The sequence below is a fragment of the Cygnus atratus genome, chromosome 16 (genome assembly GCF_013377495.2).
Source record: "Cygnus atratus isolate AKBS03 ecotype Queensland, Australia chromosome 16, CAtr_DNAZoo_HiC_assembly, whole genome shotgun sequence".
In the NCBI taxonomy this organism is placed as follows: domain Eukaryota; kingdom Metazoa; phylum Chordata; class Aves; order Anseriformes; family Anatidae; genus Cygnus; species Cygnus atratus.
Genome location: NC_066377.1, coordinates 3,679,471 through 3,697,534, shown reverse-complemented (window position 1 = coordinate 3,697,534; position 18,064 = coordinate 3,679,471). Strand labels below are relative to the sequence as shown.

Below are 18,064 nucleotides of genomic sequence, written 5' to 3'. Positions count from 1 at the left end.
AAAAAAAAAAAGAAAAAGTAGCTTTTTGTTTCTCAGTGTACACACGGCTGGTCGCTCACCCTCCCTTGGTGGGATCGTGAAGAAAATCAGAAAGATAAAAGCGTGAGAACTCACGGGTTAAAGACATTTTACTAGGTAAAGCAAAAGCCGTGCATGCAAGCAAAGCAAGGAGTTAACTTGCTGCTTCCCATCAGCAGGCAGATGTTCAGCCACTTCCAGGAAAGCAGGGCTCATCATGCGCAATGGTTTCGTGTGTTATAAGCCTGTTTCCAGTAGCTGTCTACCCAAGTGGATGGAATTGGGTGTAGGAAACAAAGAAGTTTAGATATCCCATGTTTCCGTTGCTCTAGTAGTCTGGATGTTTGCTGCTGGATTGTGAAATGGATATTTTTTCCTCTTTATTGCTCCTTGGCTGCTATCTGTGTGAGTAGGCGAAGTAATTTTTTTTAAAGTCTTTAAGGAAAACTACATACCTAAACAAAATTATTGCAATCATGCTGCAGTTCTGAAGAAGAGACAATACAGCTAATCTGATCAAGAGCTGCTGAAGAACTTGTACGATTCGGCAGTGTGAAAAAATGGTTGAGAATCCCATATCCTTATGCAATACTTAGCTCTAAATACTCTCGGAAATTTGGTCACTTAATAAAGGTTCTTCACTCTGATGTTTTTTAAAATAAAATAACCTGGTATAATTGTACTTATGCTGCGAGAGTTGTAAAATGTGAGTGGCACTCTGTGGTGTAATAATGTTCCCAAGGAAATTACCGCTTTGTGGCTTTTTACAGGCTTTGATTCTGACAATTCTTCGGGAGACTTTTCAGAAACAAATCATAAAGTCACAGAAATGCTCGATCTAGATCCGCACCAAAGCAATAGGACTGAAAAGCATAACGGAGAGACAGAGATTCAAGAAAATGGAATTAAGAGACACAGGTAAGCAGACAGTACTGCCTAATAAATGTGAAATGAGTATGTGCTGGCTCATGACCTTTTGGGGCATTGCTGTTCTCACCATTGGAAGAGGTTATTCTCTGGAACTGAACACAGATTTCACCTGTCTGCTTCCTGTGTCAACTGTGGGTTAATGCTTTGCTTTCTTTCTTAAGTACTTGAGTCCCTGTACATTAAGATATCTTGTTGTTTAAAGGGCTTATGGTGACAGTTCTTTTTTCCAATTACAGGACATCATTACCTGCCCCAATGTTTTCTAGGAGTGATTTTAGTGTGTGGAGCATATTAAAAAAATGCATTGGACTGGTAAGTTAGCCTAGATGAAATATGCTGATGTTAAGTCTCCTAATTTAAGCTCATTAACTGTACTGCTTAAAACTTGCCTACAGAATGTACCTGGTACCTTTTGCGTTTTTCCTGTAAGAAGTTGCAACTCTATTGCCTTACTTGCTTTAGCTGTTGGAGCATATGGTTTGGCATTTCTAACGCTGTCCTGTAAGAACTGGACTGAAGTCATTAAGAATGTAGTTCTCGGTGTTCTACACTGAACGTCTTGCTGCCACAGATGCTTTTTGGAAGCATTAAGCAATTACATTCATATCTTCTCTAGGGCTGCCAGTGCAGTACCATGTGAATGCAACAGCCCTTTTGCCAGCTTACGTTATGTCCTCTGAGAGAGGAATGCACGGTCTTAAACTCCTTTTGTTAGGATGAGTACACATCTACTAGAACGATTTGCTTGGACCAAATCAAGTTAGCTTGGAGTCGCTTTTCCTTACTGCCTGTGACAATGTGAGGAAAATGTGTTACTGTTTGCTGGCTTTCTCCCTTCCCCTAAGTTGTAAGCTGGAAGTGACTGAAGTGCTCAGTCAAGAGTGCAACTCTTTTAACAACCAACCAGATTTGCTTGGGTATGGTGTAAGACCTGGGGAGCTTGAAATCTCTGCGTGAACTCTGTGTCTGTCTTGTATGCACATGTGAAATGAGAAACATACTGACGCAAGGAACAGGTGGATTTAATAAAGCCCCCAAAATTTGTTAGAGCGCTTCAGATAGTATTCTTTATATAACTGTTCCTTTTAAAAAAGAATTTGTGCTTCCTGCAGTAATCTAAAATAGTTAGATTTTATGCAAATAGGTACGTGAGGTTTTCAAAGGAATGTGGGGTACTTAAATACCTTTAATGAGCTGGTTGACACGTCAGTGCTGCTATCTACGTAAATTTAAACCTCTTCTGTTTTAAGTAGAAAACAGAACGGAAGGTAATATTTTTCTTGAATTTACTGGGTTAGCTGGATCAATTTTTGAAGGCTTTTTATTCTTTCAGGTCGCTGCTAAGTTTGTGCAGTGCTTTTAACCCCTTTCAGCTATAGCAATTAGAGTTCTGCTACAGCCTTGTGGAATGCCTTTTGAAGAATGCTACGCCGGCATTTGTAGATGCAGAACTCAGTAGCATGGTGTAGTGGTGCACTTGTCAGTGCTGCTTAAAGGTTGGACCAGATGATCTTAAAGGTCTTTTCCAACCCGAATGATTCTATGAACTAAACTAATCCACAACTTTTCAAAATTCTTCTCAGTTGATAACTTAGTATTGTGTCTAAGAAACTAATGTATCCTTTTGTTACCTAGGAATTGTCTAAGATTACAATGCCCATTGTGTTCAACGAGCCATTGAGTTTCCTTCAGCGGATAACAGAATATATGGAACATATATACCTCATTAATAAGGCTTGTAGTCATGCAGACCCCTTGGAAAGAATGCAGGTAAGTACCAGCTACCAGCTTCTATTTAGTTCACAAGTTGCTCTCTCCCAGTCTTCTTTCGTCGTCTAAAAAAACGTTCACTTGAGTGCATTTTTCTCTGGTGCTATCGTAAGAACAAGGCCCTAACCTTTTCAGGACTGCTTTAACTGTGGCTCCTGTTATGTCTTTGTTTGTTGTGAAAATGAGATCTTGGCTTTAAATCATTTTAAGTTGATTTGTTCAGTGGCTCCATGATTTTTAAGTTACTGGACGAAAAATTGTTGTGACAGAGACAAACTTCACCATTCTTCTTCTCCAGACTGGCTGTTGTTCTGTTGTTCCAGTAACTGTTTTTTATTCTATGGTTATGTATAATCCCTGATTCTGTAGTACTAGCCTCACAACAAGAAACTGAATGAATATTGTGATACCAGGCCTGTGTGCGTTAGGGCATACTGGTCTTGCTTACAGCTCTGTTTTACATGAGTGAAATCGAAATGTACTTCTTGTATTCTGTTTTTGTGTGTGTAGTACATATCCCTACTTATCAGCCTGCAAGATATTCTAATGTTCATTTTTATCTGCTAAGATTGAAGAAACCTCATCCATATTAGAAATGATGCTTGCCTGACCAAGGTTTTGGCCTTAAGTAATATATAGAGTTTTCTTTTGGTGCAAATAATAAAATCCTGCAATATGCAACAAATACATTAGAATTACGAGTTTAATATAATATACTTTTCTCATAACAATGTGTTCTTATTTGCTTATAGGCTGTAGCTGCTTTTGCAGTTTCTGCTGTAGCTTCTCAGTGGGAGAGAACTGGCAAACCATTTAACCCACTGTTAGGAGAAACCTATGAATTAACCAGGTAATAATTAAAGTGGGAGCTGAGGCTATTTGTGTGAGCACACTCTCGTACTAGTTTAGGTGTTTATTCAGGGAAATAAATAAAAATCTACAAACATATAATTCTGACTAAAGCTAAAATTGTTTTCCCCAAACTAATTCTAAATATTTAAGAAGTTTCATAAAAGCTAATAATTTTGTGTTTACGTATTCTTTGAATTATTCAGAGAAAAAATGGTCTAAGTTCTTCTGCCAAAGACACCTGACCAGAGACTATACACTAATTTAAAGCATGTTTTGCTGATCGTGTCAGGTAGAGGAGTTAGTCTGGGAGACTTTCCGTGTGCTTAAATGAGTGATATGGTGGAGAAATCAATTTCCAATCAGATCTTCTACTGCCGCCCAAGCAGTTTCAGTGTTTTCAAGAGTTATTTCAGTCAAACTTCTTCAAAAGCCTTTCTGGGTAGAAAGCCACTTAGGTGTTTGAATGGGGATAGTTTCTTTGTATAAAGAAGTGTTTAAAGGGGAAAAAGTATTAAGTGTATAATTGCTTTCATTTTATTAATTGTAAAAGCGTCGTGGAACTAGAAAAGGGAAACTTTCACCTTCAGAGTAATCTAAAAATCCTTTTTTAAAAAAAGTTACTTATTCTGTAACAATAAAAAAGGAAAGAAAAGAAAAGAGGTTGATCTAGGTGTTAACGTGTTTTTTTTTTTTTGTGTTGCTAGGGAGGATTTAGGATTTAGGTTTATATCTGAGCAAGTCAGCCATCACCCACCTATTAGTGCGTTTTATTCTGAAGGCCTCAATAAGGACTTTATTTTTCATGGATCAATCTACCCCAAACTAAAATTCTGGGGAAAGAGTATAGAAGCGGAGCCTCGGGGAACAATTACTTTGGAACTTCTAAAGTGAGTATAAGAAGTCAATACCGTTTATGCTTATATCCTTAACACTTACTTGAACAAAAATGTAGGTCATATTCTTCTTCTGGCTCTTCGTCGATGAGCATCTGAAAACCTCTTGCTGAAAAGATGGTGAAAAATTATTTACAGGTTATTTTTCACTCCTTAATTTAAGAACTCTGGTTTTGGAATTATGCCATGCTTGTGTAGCTGTTGCAATTTGACCCAGTTTTTGCACCATGAAAATTAACATTTCCTAAAATGGAATGCAATTGAAAGCTAGTTCTGTGAGGGCACTTAAAATTCAATCAAAGAGCTGAAATTCTATTACCAGGCTATTCAAACTCGTTTCACTTTTAAATGTTGTTGTTGGTTTTGATTGTTTGCATGCATGTTTGTGTGAAAAGAACTGCTGCTTCGGAGTAGCTGCTTTATGTGATGGTGAATGCAAGGAACTTGTCAGGATTTCTATTTAATATTCCCTGTGTACGATCAGTTTCCAAGTCAAATCATAAGTACCCTTCCAGGTTATTCCTTGGCTTGTCTCCAATCAAGCATGTCTCAAATAAGGTGACCTTGCACAAGCTGGTTTGTGCCCTGGTGGCACAAAGACTCTGGAGCTTTCCAAAGTGGGTCACAAGCATGTACTATCACAGAACAAGCATTCTGCAATTGAACACTTAAAGGTGCTTTTCCAAAAGCTTTCCTCAGGCCTGACTTTGAGGTTGTTTTGAAATATCTTATGAAACTTCTAAACATTTGGTTTCAATAAAGAGGCAACTTGACTGCCACATCAAGCATTGACTCTTCCTGTAGTTTCTTTTGAAAGCACAGTTTATTCGTCAAGCTGCTGGCATCTAATCTTCCAAAGCTTATAAAAGTATGAACAGGTCTTGAATATAAATGGTGCTGTAAATAGAGGAAATTTCTTCTGAATGTAGAAATATAGCTATGAATCTCAATGTAGAATGCAGACTTGACAAAAATATTCGGTGGAGGGAGAGCCCTTATGTGGAAGACTATTAAAATTCTTGCTCTGCCTAATCAAATCACAGTACAGATTTAAATTGGAGTGTAAACAACTAAAGCACTTGTTTTAAATATTTGCACAGGTTAGTAGCAGAAGCTGAGCTCAAATTTTGAGCCTGTTAATGTTTTGATTCATCCTGCTCTGTTGGTTTGAGGAGTCTGAGAATTATTCGGGGCCTGAGCAAAAGTGTAGTCACTGTTAAGTACTGTATTTATGCTAAAAACAACTGTTTTTGGTGTGGTAGAAAACACACATCTTCCTCGCTTCTCCAGCACAAACAAACGTTTCAATTTGTCTGCACAGGGCATGAGTGTCTTCTGGTATATTTTATGCTACACAAGATTTTGCTGTCAAGTAGTTCATGAATAAAAATGTACACTAAGGCTGGTGGGATGCAGGGTTTTTTTTTCCACTTGAAGAGTAGTCATTATTCTAAAGTATGCTTGAAGATAGTTTGCTGTGGAAAATAGTCAGACGTCATTGATCTGTTTTTTCTCTGTGCTGAAAACTGACAGGTGGAAAGATTAAATATGTGTGTTCTCTCCATGCTTAATGGAAGTAGAAGCACAAGGCATTTGTCACAGAGGACGCTACTTGTTTCTGTGTTTTTGGTACTAAAATAGAATTTGCAAGCTTTTCTAAGATGGGTTGATTGCTAACCAGGTAACTTTTGCATTTCTTTTATCAGTATTGAAAGATGTGTAAGAATAGGAGGCTTTGATACTGCCAGGCTAGTGATAAAAGGAATCCTGTTACTTAATGTTTTGACTACTTTGACAATAATGTTTTTTAAGGGTTTAGGATCTGTTAACTCATCATTGCAAAGCTTTTTACAAAATGTTACAAAACAAAAACAAAACAAAAAACAAAGTGGAACATTCCTCATTTTTTTTTTGGACTCTTCCTTCTCAGTAAATCTTTGGGAAAAGGGTGGAATTGAATAATATTTTCAACATTTAAACATCGTGCTTATGAGACTGAACATAGTGCTGTCACGTCCCAACTGATTTTAAACAAAAACTAATCTCACCCCTCAAACCTGCCTTCGGTGAGGCCTGCCTTCAGGCCTCACACACTGATGCCGTGTTTGTGGAAACCGTTTCTGCAGTTGCTGACTCCTATCGTACCCTTCAGGTTCAAAAGCCTTTACCACCCACAGTTTGTATGAAAAATGGCCTAAGTGGTTAGTCTGACCAAGCCTCAAGGAGTGCCTTTACCAACCCTTTGTCAGGTCTGGTGGTGACTAACCTCTGCTGGAGGACTCAGACATCCGTGTTCAGGAATGAAAGATCCTCTCTGGGTTATGATACAGGTTTACAAGAAAGCTTTAGGAAGAAGTTTGTAATGCCGCTGCAGTAGCTGAATAGAAGACAATATTAGGCTTTGTCAGTCCAGTTCTCACCTGAGCATTATCTGTCACGTATAACTTTAAAAGCGCAAATGAAGAAGAAGAATTGCTGGGCTGCTCTTTAAGCTGAGCTGGAATTTGTAATCAAAAGCGCAGCGACTGTAAAACTGACTATTTCAACTATGTAACGGGGAGAAAAGTAAAGGGGGTATCACTTTATTAAATTGCACTAAAGTTTACGTACAACACATTGTTGGCTTATAAAGAAAAGTCTGTTTCTTTTCTGTTTTGAAGTTAACTGCAGGCTGTTCACAGGAGTGCTAAATATTTTGCCACAAATAGAATTGAAAACAGGCTTACATTCTACCTCAAGCTCAAGAAACTGATTTATTTTTCTATTTTTTTTACAGACATAACGAAGCCTACACATGGACAAATCCAACCTGTTGTGTACATAATGTAATTATTGGTAAACTGTGGCTAGAACAATATGGAACAGTAGAAATTGTAAATCACAGGTAATGCTAACCATGGAACTGAGGGCTGGCTTATAGGGGTTGCTGCATTGTCGTTACAAAGCAGATACTTTTGATTTTTCTCAGATCTGCACAGACCTTTACAGGTCCGAAGTCTTTTCTTCCATCTTCTGACAAATGCAAGCTATTCATTGGATTGGGCTTAGTATCATCATAATATAAAAGGAAAAGGGCTAGATGGCTTCTGGGCTGCAGAGGTTTTACATTTGTGAGTTACCTATTCACGTTCAGCCTTATTGACAACGGACAGAAATTAGATTTAACTCCAGAACCATTAAATGGAATAATTGTTGGAGGCTTGCAGTATAGACCTCCTGTTGATTGACCTGTTGATTGTGATTTGCTACTCATTTTAGTTTTAATAATAGAGAATGCCTTAATTTAAGGGTGCAGCACAGAAAAATGACTGCAGAGTAGGAAAATGTGAACTTAAAGCGTGTCAATTGCTCTGCCAACTGCCTATATAAAAGCTTTTTACCTTACATAAAATAAAAGGGAGAATGACCTTGTAAGAAGGGAGGATTTTGTGAAAACTGTATTAATTCTGCACCTGTTTTTCTGTCAGTAGATTAGGGCTTTGATTCAGCAGGGCTGCTGTTTTGATGCTTCTCATCACATCAGATCTAAGTTTGTTTCTTGCATTCACACATAAGACTGGGATGGTCTCTGTATGCTTTGTGCTTAACGTAGAAACTTGGCCAGAAACCTCCCTGGGAGACAGTATCTTACATATGTACATCTCAGATGCTGAAGTATAATGTTGCTTTGTGTTTGTAAAATGTTTAATTCAGAATTTTTGACATGCAATTTAAAGGTGACTCTTGAATGCCATTAACGAGATTCCCTGTGTAGGTCATTCATAAAGCTTTATTTAATTCCAGTTAGTTGTAAACAGATGTTAACCTGAATTGTGGTGTGTTTATAGTGTATGTTAAGCAGTATGCAAGACTGTATTCCATTTTATTCCTTACATTTTTGGTTAATTTTAGATATACATGAAATTCGGAAGTATGATCATGTTTTCAGTTGGCTTTCACGTGCTTATTTTGTCTTCCTGTGCACATTTTCTTTTTTATCTTTTTTGATGGTATTTTGAAATGCCCTGATAAAATAATAAACCGTAGTTAAATAAAAATAATGATAAAAATAATTAATCCACAGTGCTTGCATAGAAAAAGCTAAAATAAGGTGTAGTTAAAGAAAAAGTGAATTTATTAATGTATCTAGGGGCTTGCTTCTTTAAGTGTGTGCTTATTTCCTCTACAGTACTGGAGATAAATGTGTCCTTAACTTTAAACCATGCGGACTGTTTGGGAAAGAGCTTCACAGAGTAGAAGGATACATTCAGGACAAGAAGTAAGTGATAAAAGCCTGCTGTCCTCTCTGTTTCTGAGCACTGTGGCATTACTTTAGTGCTGGCATGATGATGACCACAACTGATGTGACTGCAAAGCAATGCAGATTACAATCATTTGTTCTCGGTGTTGGTTTTAAACTCCTTGATTCTAGGATAAGCACTTTAAGCATTATTAGGAAAAGTTTTCCAGTTCAGTCATTTGAAATAAAGGTATTTAGGGAATATGCAGAGTAGTTGCAATTGGTTTCACTGTTTTACAGTCACAGTTCCAGTCTTCAGTTTAAAAGAATGAGAATACAGTTATTGGAAGTACTTAATCAAACCTGAAGCTGTGATGTGACTCTGGGGGTCTATATTGTAAGCTCTTGGCTTCGCTGCACCCACACTCATTTTAACGGTAGCAAAAAGCATGTGTCTAAGTCACGAGGATGCATTCTGCAAGACTGCACAGCAGAAAGACTAGAATAAGGTGAATTGTTTTCTTTGCATTAATCAGGTATCTGGCTTCTAAGAAATTTGCAAAGAAATATACAACAGAGTCGGAAGCTGTGTATTTAATATAGACTAGAATCTGCATGACTCATCTTAGGCTTTATAAGAAGCAAAAGCTAAGTCTCCTTCGCTCTCTCTGCAGCAAAAAGAAGCTGTGTGTGATCTATGGCAAGTGGACAGAATGCTTATGGTGCACTGATCCCACTACATATGAGACTTACAAAAAGAATGAAAAGAGAGGTGGTGAGCAGAAGAAATTGAAGCCGGTAAGACGAAGGATTCTTTAGGGAGTAAAGAATGCTTACGTCAGTTACGTTGGTCGTGCAGCCTTTTAGAGTTTGTGATGCAGACAGCCTTGACAACAAAGGGGTCTGGAGACTTTTGGGTTTTTCACCACGTGTAGGCCAGGTCAGACATGTTACTCCCAAGCCTTAGTGTTAAATGAAAAATGCAAAATGCAGAGGACTGTTGGGTTGCCCAGTATCAACAGAAATCTTGCAGACCCTGGTTGCTTGTTCAAAATGAAAATGATAAACTAAAGTTGAGAGTGATTAGCCTCTGTTTAAGAGGCCTGAACTTTCTTTTAAGTATTCACGAGAGGAATCTAGAGCAACAACAGGCCTTGGTTTTAGCTCTGGATTCCGTCACGGTGCAGGCTTATATTTTGACTTCTTTTAAATAATAAGATTTTCTTCATCTTAAGAAAATCAACTCTTTCCTTCCTTCCTTCCTGTTGAATTTATATTTAGATGGGGAACTGCCTGACGGTAAACCAGATGTTGACATGGAAAGTAGTCTAAAAGAGTCTTTTAGAATAGCGTATACTCAAACCAAAGGATTGAAATTAGAATTTTAACCATATGGAGCTATTTTCCAGTGTATAAAACAGGCCCTGTTTAACTTAATGGGGTGTTTTTGAATAAAACAAATGAGCCATGTCAGAGGAGGCAGAAGGAAAATAAAAGGGGAGAGGAAAAAGCGATACTATAACTCTAGACTGTTATTGTGTCTTCTCTTCTGGTTGTTGTGGTTTTAAATCTTTTCTCATGGTGAAAGCCTCTGAACTCTCACAACATGGCTGTGAGCTAAGACAGTCAGATTCTCCTCTGGTTCAGGCTGATGGCAGGAACCGAATATGCAGAAAATAGGTTTTCAGGTAGGTGGGGGAAGCTGCCCAGTGGTCTGTGGTCTGTGCAGTTCAAGTAGGTGAAAACACATCTGGTGGTACAGCTTGACAGCTCGTGTTGTTTGGCCTGATCCTGTGCAGAGAGAATGCTTAATTTGTGTGTGCTCTGCTTGCTTTTCAGCTTTACAAGGAAGATGTTATTTTCCGCTGTGTTCGTGCTGTGTGCAGCCTCTTTCTTTCCTCTAACTGCTTACAGAACCAGATCGTATTTTCTTCCTAAAATAGCTAAAGCCAGAACAAAAGTGATTGAGGTCTGTGGAGTGAACAGTGGAATAAAAATAGTGAGGTGATAAAATAAAACTCTTCATTCTGTTTTCCACCCCCATGCAACATTTTGAAATGACAGTCCAGCCCGATGAGATTGCCCGTCCTGACACACGGCTTTCTTTAACTGTAGCACCGAGAATGGGAATGCTGGCCAGAACCATGGAAAATATATATTTTTTTCTTTTTAGCTGTTGAGTTCTTAGTGCAATTTAGGCAGCACATGCATTAATGTAAATGCACTGAGGTGAGGTGTGAGTCCTGATGTGAAAAAGTGGCTTGTTTTAGGTTGAAATAGATGGAATTGGTGAGGCCTTCTGTCACGTTAAGCACCTAGTTTTGGGAATTAATTATTCTGCCTCCATGGGGGCACCAAGAACAGTAGGAAATTTTAAGTGGCAGCTACTCCAAGAAAAGAATAAGAAAAATAAGTAGAAGTAAAACCAGTGTTAGAATGTCAGCCTGCATTAATGTCAGAGGGTCCTGTAAAGGCTCACTTGGTAGCAGAGAGCTGTAGTGAAGGTCTTAGGCAGAAGTCAGCAGCTGTGAGTGACAGTGGGAATCATCTACAAGGACATAATTGTCTTTTCCAATGACACTCTTAAAGGTCCAAGTAGCTTCTGAGATGCGTATGTGACCTGGAGTGTGGGGATAAAAAGGCTTTCCTGTGTTTCGAAGCCTAAGAAATCACTGCATTCCTAGATGAGCTGCAAGCCCACTCTTCTGTTGTCCTTCCGTTTTGTGCAAGGAAAGGGAGCTGGGAACAGGTCTGCTGTGACTTGGTCTTCTGAGAGCTGCCTGCTGAAGAATGTTGCATTTGATTTTATGGATTATAGCAGTGCGTCTGGTAACAAAGGAACTTGGAGAGAGAGACACCGTGTTTTTAAACTTAAGTACCAAGTCTTCATAGTGAGAACACTGGCAGTGATAACTGCTAATAGAATCTGCATCATAGAAAATCAGATTGGAACAAGAGCGTATCTGTTTTTCAGTCACCCATCCAAATCTTTTGCAAGTGATGGAGCAATACCCAAAAGCACGCGTGTGCTGTGTATCTTTCTTATGCCATTATGAGAACTGGTTTAAACTGCTGCCTTGACTCATCTAAACATGAGGAAGTAATAGGCAAAATTAGTAGTTAGACAAAAGCTATGGTATGGGATAGGAGGGGAGCTTTCTAATTTCTGAAAGACATCACTGTTATGTTTTTTTTAATGGATGATGAAGCTGTACATAGGTGGTGGGAGACTATTCTGTGTCAGGAGCAAGACGTTAAGATCAAAGTTGGAGGAACAGTATAAAGAATGAGGAAAAGCAAACGTGAAGGGTGAGGCAGAAGTTCAGGAGAGAGAGTAGCATCTCAAATTTGAACGCGTTCTCCAGCAGTCACTCTGTAGAACTCTAGATGAAACTATCTAATTTCCCTCTGTTCCCCTGCCAAACGTTATCTCTGTTTCAGAGTGAAGATGTTATTAAATCTGAAAATGATGAGGCTGATGATATGCCAGAAGTTCAAGACACCGTGCAGTTTGTGCCAGGCAGTAAATTGCTTTGGAGGATAAATTGTAGACCACCAAACTCATCGCAGGTAACTGTTTCAATCAGTCTGTGTGTTCCTATTAGTAGTGACTCATCCCAGGGAACATGAGCAATGTTCAAAGGAAACCCTGTACAGGTGTCTAGCTGTGGCATGCTTATTGACACATCCTGGCAGTTCTTGCTGCAGCAGCAAAATTAAACCGCAGCAAGCTGTCTGCTTCACCCCTGTGCTGAAAGCATCACTCCTATGTCGAAGGAGACAGAGAATGCATGATCTGCCTGCAGCTGCTTCAGGGTGGAGTTTGGGGTCATTTGTTAGCCTGTCTAATCTGTCAAGACCTTTGCACCTGGAGTGGCTAAAGTATGGGTGCACGTTCCCTTCTGCTGACCCTGCCGTTGGGAGACAGGCTTACAAAACGTGCAGTAGCTGTGCATCTGGCTATTAACTTAAATAGTTTCAAGTAGACTTTTTTGGGAATTGCGCAAATGGGTGCATAGAGATTTAGCTGTTGTCTTTGAAAAAGCCCAGAATGTTGTCCTCTGAAATGAATGAATGAAAGGATGTCTGCTTTCCGGAGAAAAAGGACCTGCTTTTTTAGTTTTGGGTGTGGATTATTTTTTTTTTTTTAAATCATGGTACGAAATATCAAGCATGAGGAAAATGTATCTTGATCCTCTGCAGCAAAGACTGCATAAGAAATGAAAGGTGTGATTTCCATTCCCTTCTGCCCTTCCTTGTTGCTCCTGCCTTCTCTCCACTTAAAAAAAAAATTAAAAAAAGCAGTTTGGTTTGCACCTAAACTCGCTTTCAGGGTAGCCAGTGGGAAAAGGTTTGACTCAATAATTTCTCTTAGAAGCTTTGTTGTGTCCATTTGGTATAGGAAACGTACTGCTGCTTTGCCAAAATAACCTGTATTTAATTTGCTTTTAAGATGTACAATTTCACCAGTTTTGCCGTGAGTCTCAATGAACTAGAAAAAGGCATGGAAGCAATATTAGCTCCCACCGACTGTCGGCTACGTCCAGATATCAGAAATATGGAAAACGGAAACATGGGTATGTGTTTGGTGGAGGAAATATTTTAACATCACTAAAATTTGGGGGGGATGACCGAAGGGATATAGGAACACTGTCCTCAGTTTCTCATTCCCAGAGCAGCCTTAACTTTTTTTCATTCTGTGCTAGCGAGTATGTTTTTGAACAATGTGCAGTGTCTGTTTTCTCTCTGAAATGCCTGGGAGAGCAAGTGTGTCCAAGAGGGATCCCGAGACTGCTGTCCTAGGTTACGGTGTGTTTGCAGGTTTCTTTACTTGGGGAAAACTGCCAGACCTGCTGTCTTGCTCTCACGTTTGTCGGGAAGAACACATGATGAAGTAGTGGAAAAAGCACTGTTATGCGCATTGTAGATTAAATTCTTCCCTGGTGCCTGGGTGCAGTATTTCTGAAAGATAAAAGGCCATAATTTCAGTTTGTACTCTCTAGTCACAACTTCTCTGAAATGACAGTATTAGATTTGCTACCTGCAGTTGTCATTGTGGACTGAGATTGTGTACAGCGAATGGCTTCTCTTGTTTAAATGAGCTGTATTTTATTTCTCTGTAGTCTTTCCCATTTTTTTCTGCCTTTTTTTGTTTCAATTTTACTAAATAACCTGTTCCCATTGAAATGTTTGCTAGATGTGGCTAGCAAAGAAAAAGAGAGACTAGAAGAGAAACAAAGAGCTGCTCGCAAGGAGCGTGCAAAAGACGAAGTGGAGTGGCAGACACGGTAAGGAGGAGGGAGTTGGGCATTTACTGCTTGGAATGGTGTGATTTTGTTGCCTGAAATGTTTTTATTCAAGACAACGTGTGTTTGATTTCTTTCATGACAGCACAATTTGTAATGTCACTTAAAGCATTTGCTGGGTCAACATTTAAATAATGTAGCTGGAAGGCAAAATTGCTGATAATTTCGTCCTAGAGAAATTATTTTATAATAAATGCTGCGACCTGTCATAAGTAACTGGTAATGCTGGCTTGTTGGTTTTTTTGGTTGGTTGGTTGTGTTTTTTTTTTTGTTTGTTTGTTTTTTTTGTTCTAAAGCCTACAGAGGTCATCTTTTCTGTTAGAATTAATAAAAAGTTAAGTCTCATCTCTCCTTTAACCAATTTCTGTCCAGCTTTTGGAAGTTGAGTAACGTCCTCTAGGACCTTTTACTATCAAACTCTTCGGACTTCTTGGCTTGGTTACTTCAGAAATTGCTCTTTTTGTTGCATATTTAAGTGATTTCTCAGTCATAGAGTGCATCGCAGTGACGCGTGATTTGGCTCCCATTCCTTCTGGCTGTTTTTCTCAGAAGCCAGTGCTGTACAGTAAGGTGTACACTCAAGGCCAGTTGCTGCAGGTGTCCCCTTCAAAGGCAAGAACTCTGGGTTGCTCCCATGATCTCATGGAATTCAGCATTCTGTTCCCAAAGCCTGGGGAACAGACTAATTCCAGTTAATACCTTTGAAAATGTGGGAAGTTTAATGCCTTATTTTTCATGTTTGGAAAATTTCTGGAGGTAATTTTTTCACAGTAAGAAATATCAGTGTCTTCTAACAGTGTTCTTGTGAAAGAAACAAAATCGTGTTTGTTTTTTTCTGCTCTTCTAACAGTTTGCCTTCTTTTTATTATTTTTTTCACAGATGGTTTCATCAAGGCACTAACCCATACACTGGGACTTCAGATTGGCTGTACTCAGGTGGCTATTTTGATAGAAATTTCTCAGACTGTCCAGACATATACTGAAATTATGGAACCAATTGCTCATCTCATCTGGACATCACTAGATTTCATTCTAAGCCAGTTATTCTGGTTTTGTTAATAGCAAAAACCAGCTTTTCTAAGCAAATTTTAACAAAACATCTATCAGTCAACAATCAAGGATTTAATTATCACTAATGTTGGATTGCCAAATATTTAAATACTGTTGCGTTCTTCCCGTAAAGCTGCACCTGAAATCATCATGTTTTCACTAATTTTTAAAGGGACCTTTGGTTCTTCATTTTTTTTCCCCTCTCATTTTTGTCAGGAAGGTATGCTGTATCTGGTAGAGCTCATAACATCCTTGAAAACTGTGTAACTTTAATAAAATAGAGATAATATCCTCTTTACTTAGTACAATAGTGAAGAATCTGAAGTCTTCTGAACTTGGAGCAGGGATGAAACGTTAATATGGTACCAACGTGATAAAATCTAGTACTGTTCCCCATGAAGAGATGCATGTGAAACTCTCATACGGTATGTAGCACTATATGGGGATTGGAGCTTCTGGCCCCTCTCTCTCAATATGATTTAATAATTCAAAGACTTGGAGAAACAAGAAACAACTTTAGCTTCTCAAACTGTAGTTGTCTGTTACAGAGTCTTCACAATTTTTGGACACTGTGAGCATTAAACTGTATACCTGTGATAAAATTACATAAAAATATATGTTAAGAGAAGAGAAAGGTGCATTAAAAATTGTGTGCTTTTTCTGAAGTCAAATGCTGTTCTTAAAATAAGAGAAGCTTCAGAAGCAATTGTAGGAATGTAGAGGTGGTTACAATGTAAAATATATTGCTTGCTACCACTTGGAGGCTTAGATCTTCCGCACTACTTTTGGCAGCTTTGGCACTGTGTACGCTTCTAGACTAAACTTTTATTTGGAAGCACTTGGTATATATATCCACACAGGTTCATATTTCCAGGATGTTTTTGTTTGCATGTTTTTCTTTATTAGGTCATGTCTGTTTTGTACATTGTGAAAAAGCAGAATCAATTTAAAGCTGTGGCATAGTTATACCTTTTACACATTTTCTGTGAGCACGTGATGGCATAAAAGTGGGATTTTTTTGTTCCATATCGAAACATCGAAGCCACATAATATTGGACATAACTGAGCTACAGATCAATTACTGAACTGATGCATTCATTTTCTTTCAAAGTGGTACATTTCTTGGGGGGGGGGGGGGGAGAGGGGGAAAGGAGGCTTGAAAAATTAGGTCCAGTAATTAAAACTAATCCTATGGTTGCTTGTTCTTTTTATGAAAGCTTCTAATCGAGTAACTAGGCAAAAATGGAAAGTGGCTACACTACTGTTAGATTTACGGTAAAATTCAGTAATTGCTGGTGTTAAGCATCAGCACCTTGAGGAATTTGTGGAAGAATCAATCCAACTGATGCCTAAACATGTTTGTGGCTTCATCCAAAGAGTAGATTGTTCTTCTATCCTAGCTACAGGATTAGAAAGCAGAAGGAAATGAACGTACAGAGAAACACTTTTGTCTCAATGTATGCATCTAATGATTGGATTAACCTTAAATTTGGGGGATTTCATTGTCTTCCTCATTGGAAAAATGGGAGAAATTGTAAAATTCCCCAAAATTGTAAGATTCCCAAAAAGGGCCGAATCTGAACGTGCTCATGGCAACTTTATTGTGTTGCCAGAAATTGTGCTTTGAGCTGATTGCAAGTTTTTCAAACACACAAGCTAGACATGGTAATAAGGCATAGACAGTAAGTTTGTATTTGCTCCTAATAAATGCATAGACACTTTTAAAAAGACCTTGCTGATCTGTATGGGACAGCATAAAAACACTTTCATCCTTTTTATAAAAAATGGATTTTAATGACTGTTCCAAGCACTGTAATCCTCCTTGCAGACTCTCTGCAGGCTGACTGGTGAACCATTTATATTAGATGAGGATTGAAAAGATTCACAGTTTAAGCCAGTTTAACATCTTCTGGGAGTTTAAAACTTGCTTGAACTAAATAATATGTTTAAAGTTTGAGTCATGTTTCTAAAACAATACATATAAATAGAATTATCAGAATGGAAAAAAAGTAGAGTAATTGCTAAAGAAATACTCTGGTTTTAAGAAGGAACGTGCAGGTTAGCATCTCTCTCCTCTAGGTTATAATTCTAATTCAAAGACCTAAACCCCTTTCATTATGCAAAACCAGAGACAATTGTAACAACGTTTAATCAAAACTTCAGTATAGAATTTTCATGGAATTTAAAAAATGAACTGGAAAGTTTTCTAAAATAAGAACACTTCTTTAGTTATGTCTTTACCCCTTTCTCCTCTTCCCTTAGTGTAATGTTTAGTGAAATTTCAGATTGGTTCCAAGTCTGTTCTTTTAATTTATTGTTCTTCATCGAAAACATTAACAAAGTATTTTCTCATTGCTGCCAACAAATTTATGCCTGGCTAGCCCTGGGATGCCTAAACCACGTTGTGATTGCTCTGAAAGTGAAAAAGTTTTATTTTAAATGCAGATCTCGCCTCAGTAGTTTACATGTCAAAACTTTAATAACTTTGCACCTTTTAAAAGAATGTCACTTTTATAACTTGATTAAACACTGTATATAAGATAAATGTGTTAGTATATGTTAATACAACTATGTAGAGAAACCATCTAGAAAGAGATTATAATAAATACTTAATTCCCTTTGGGCCTCTAGGTGGTGAGAGAGAGGTTTTTGTGAAGTGAGACTCGCGTTCTAGGGCAAGAAAACTGTCGGAGATCGCTCTGGCTTTGCTGCTCGGCCATGGCCGGGTCCCTTTTTGTTATCACCGTGATGCTATCAGACAAAAGGCGATTTAAATCGCAGCTTGGGACACCCCCTGTGGAGTCCTGCAGGGGACCGGTGAGGTGAGGGGCGAGAGCAGCCCCCGTGGTGCGGGGCAATTTGTGGTGATTTGTGCCCCCTGTCCGGGGACGTGCCCAGGGCCGGGGCTTTGGCTGAGTTGTGGTAGGAGGAAAAAATTAACTGTGTGGCTTTTGACTTGTGTCTTTGAGGCGATGTCATACTGCAGGTTGGGAGCAGCTTCTTCCAAACATCAGCCTCTTATGGAA

General features: G+C 38.6%; 1 protein-coding gene across 2 annotated transcripts in view; it reads left to right on the top strand.

Moving 5' to 3' along the window:
* OSBPL2 (oxysterol binding protein like 2) overlaps nt 1-17,668 on the top strand; it is a 36,726-nt gene extending 19,058 nt beyond the window's left edge. For both annotated transcript variants that reach the window (XM_035547968.2, XM_035547969.2), the window contains 12 exons: nt 789-936; nt 1,185-1,260; nt 2,584-2,718; nt 3,471-3,568; nt 4,275-4,457; nt 7,240-7,347; nt 8,632-8,721; nt 9,357-9,480; nt 12,124-12,252; nt 13,136-13,259; nt 13,880-13,970; nt 14,869-17,668. In XM_035547968.2, coding sequence (XP_035403861.1) covers nt 789-936; nt 1,185-1,260; nt 2,584-2,718; nt 3,471-3,568; nt 4,275-4,457; nt 7,240-7,347; nt 8,632-8,721; nt 9,357-9,480; nt 12,124-12,252; nt 13,136-13,259; nt 13,880-13,970; nt 14,869-14,971 — 1,409 coding nt within the window. In that variant the 3' untranslated portion in view covers nt 14,972-17,668. The remainder of the gene's footprint in view (nt 1-788; nt 937-1,184; nt 1,261-2,583; nt 2,719-3,470; nt 3,569-4,274; nt 4,458-7,239; nt 7,348-8,631; nt 8,722-9,356; nt 9,481-12,123; nt 12,253-13,135; nt 13,260-13,879; nt 13,971-14,868) is intronic.
* Nucleotides 17,669-18,064: the final 396 nt, after the last annotated feature.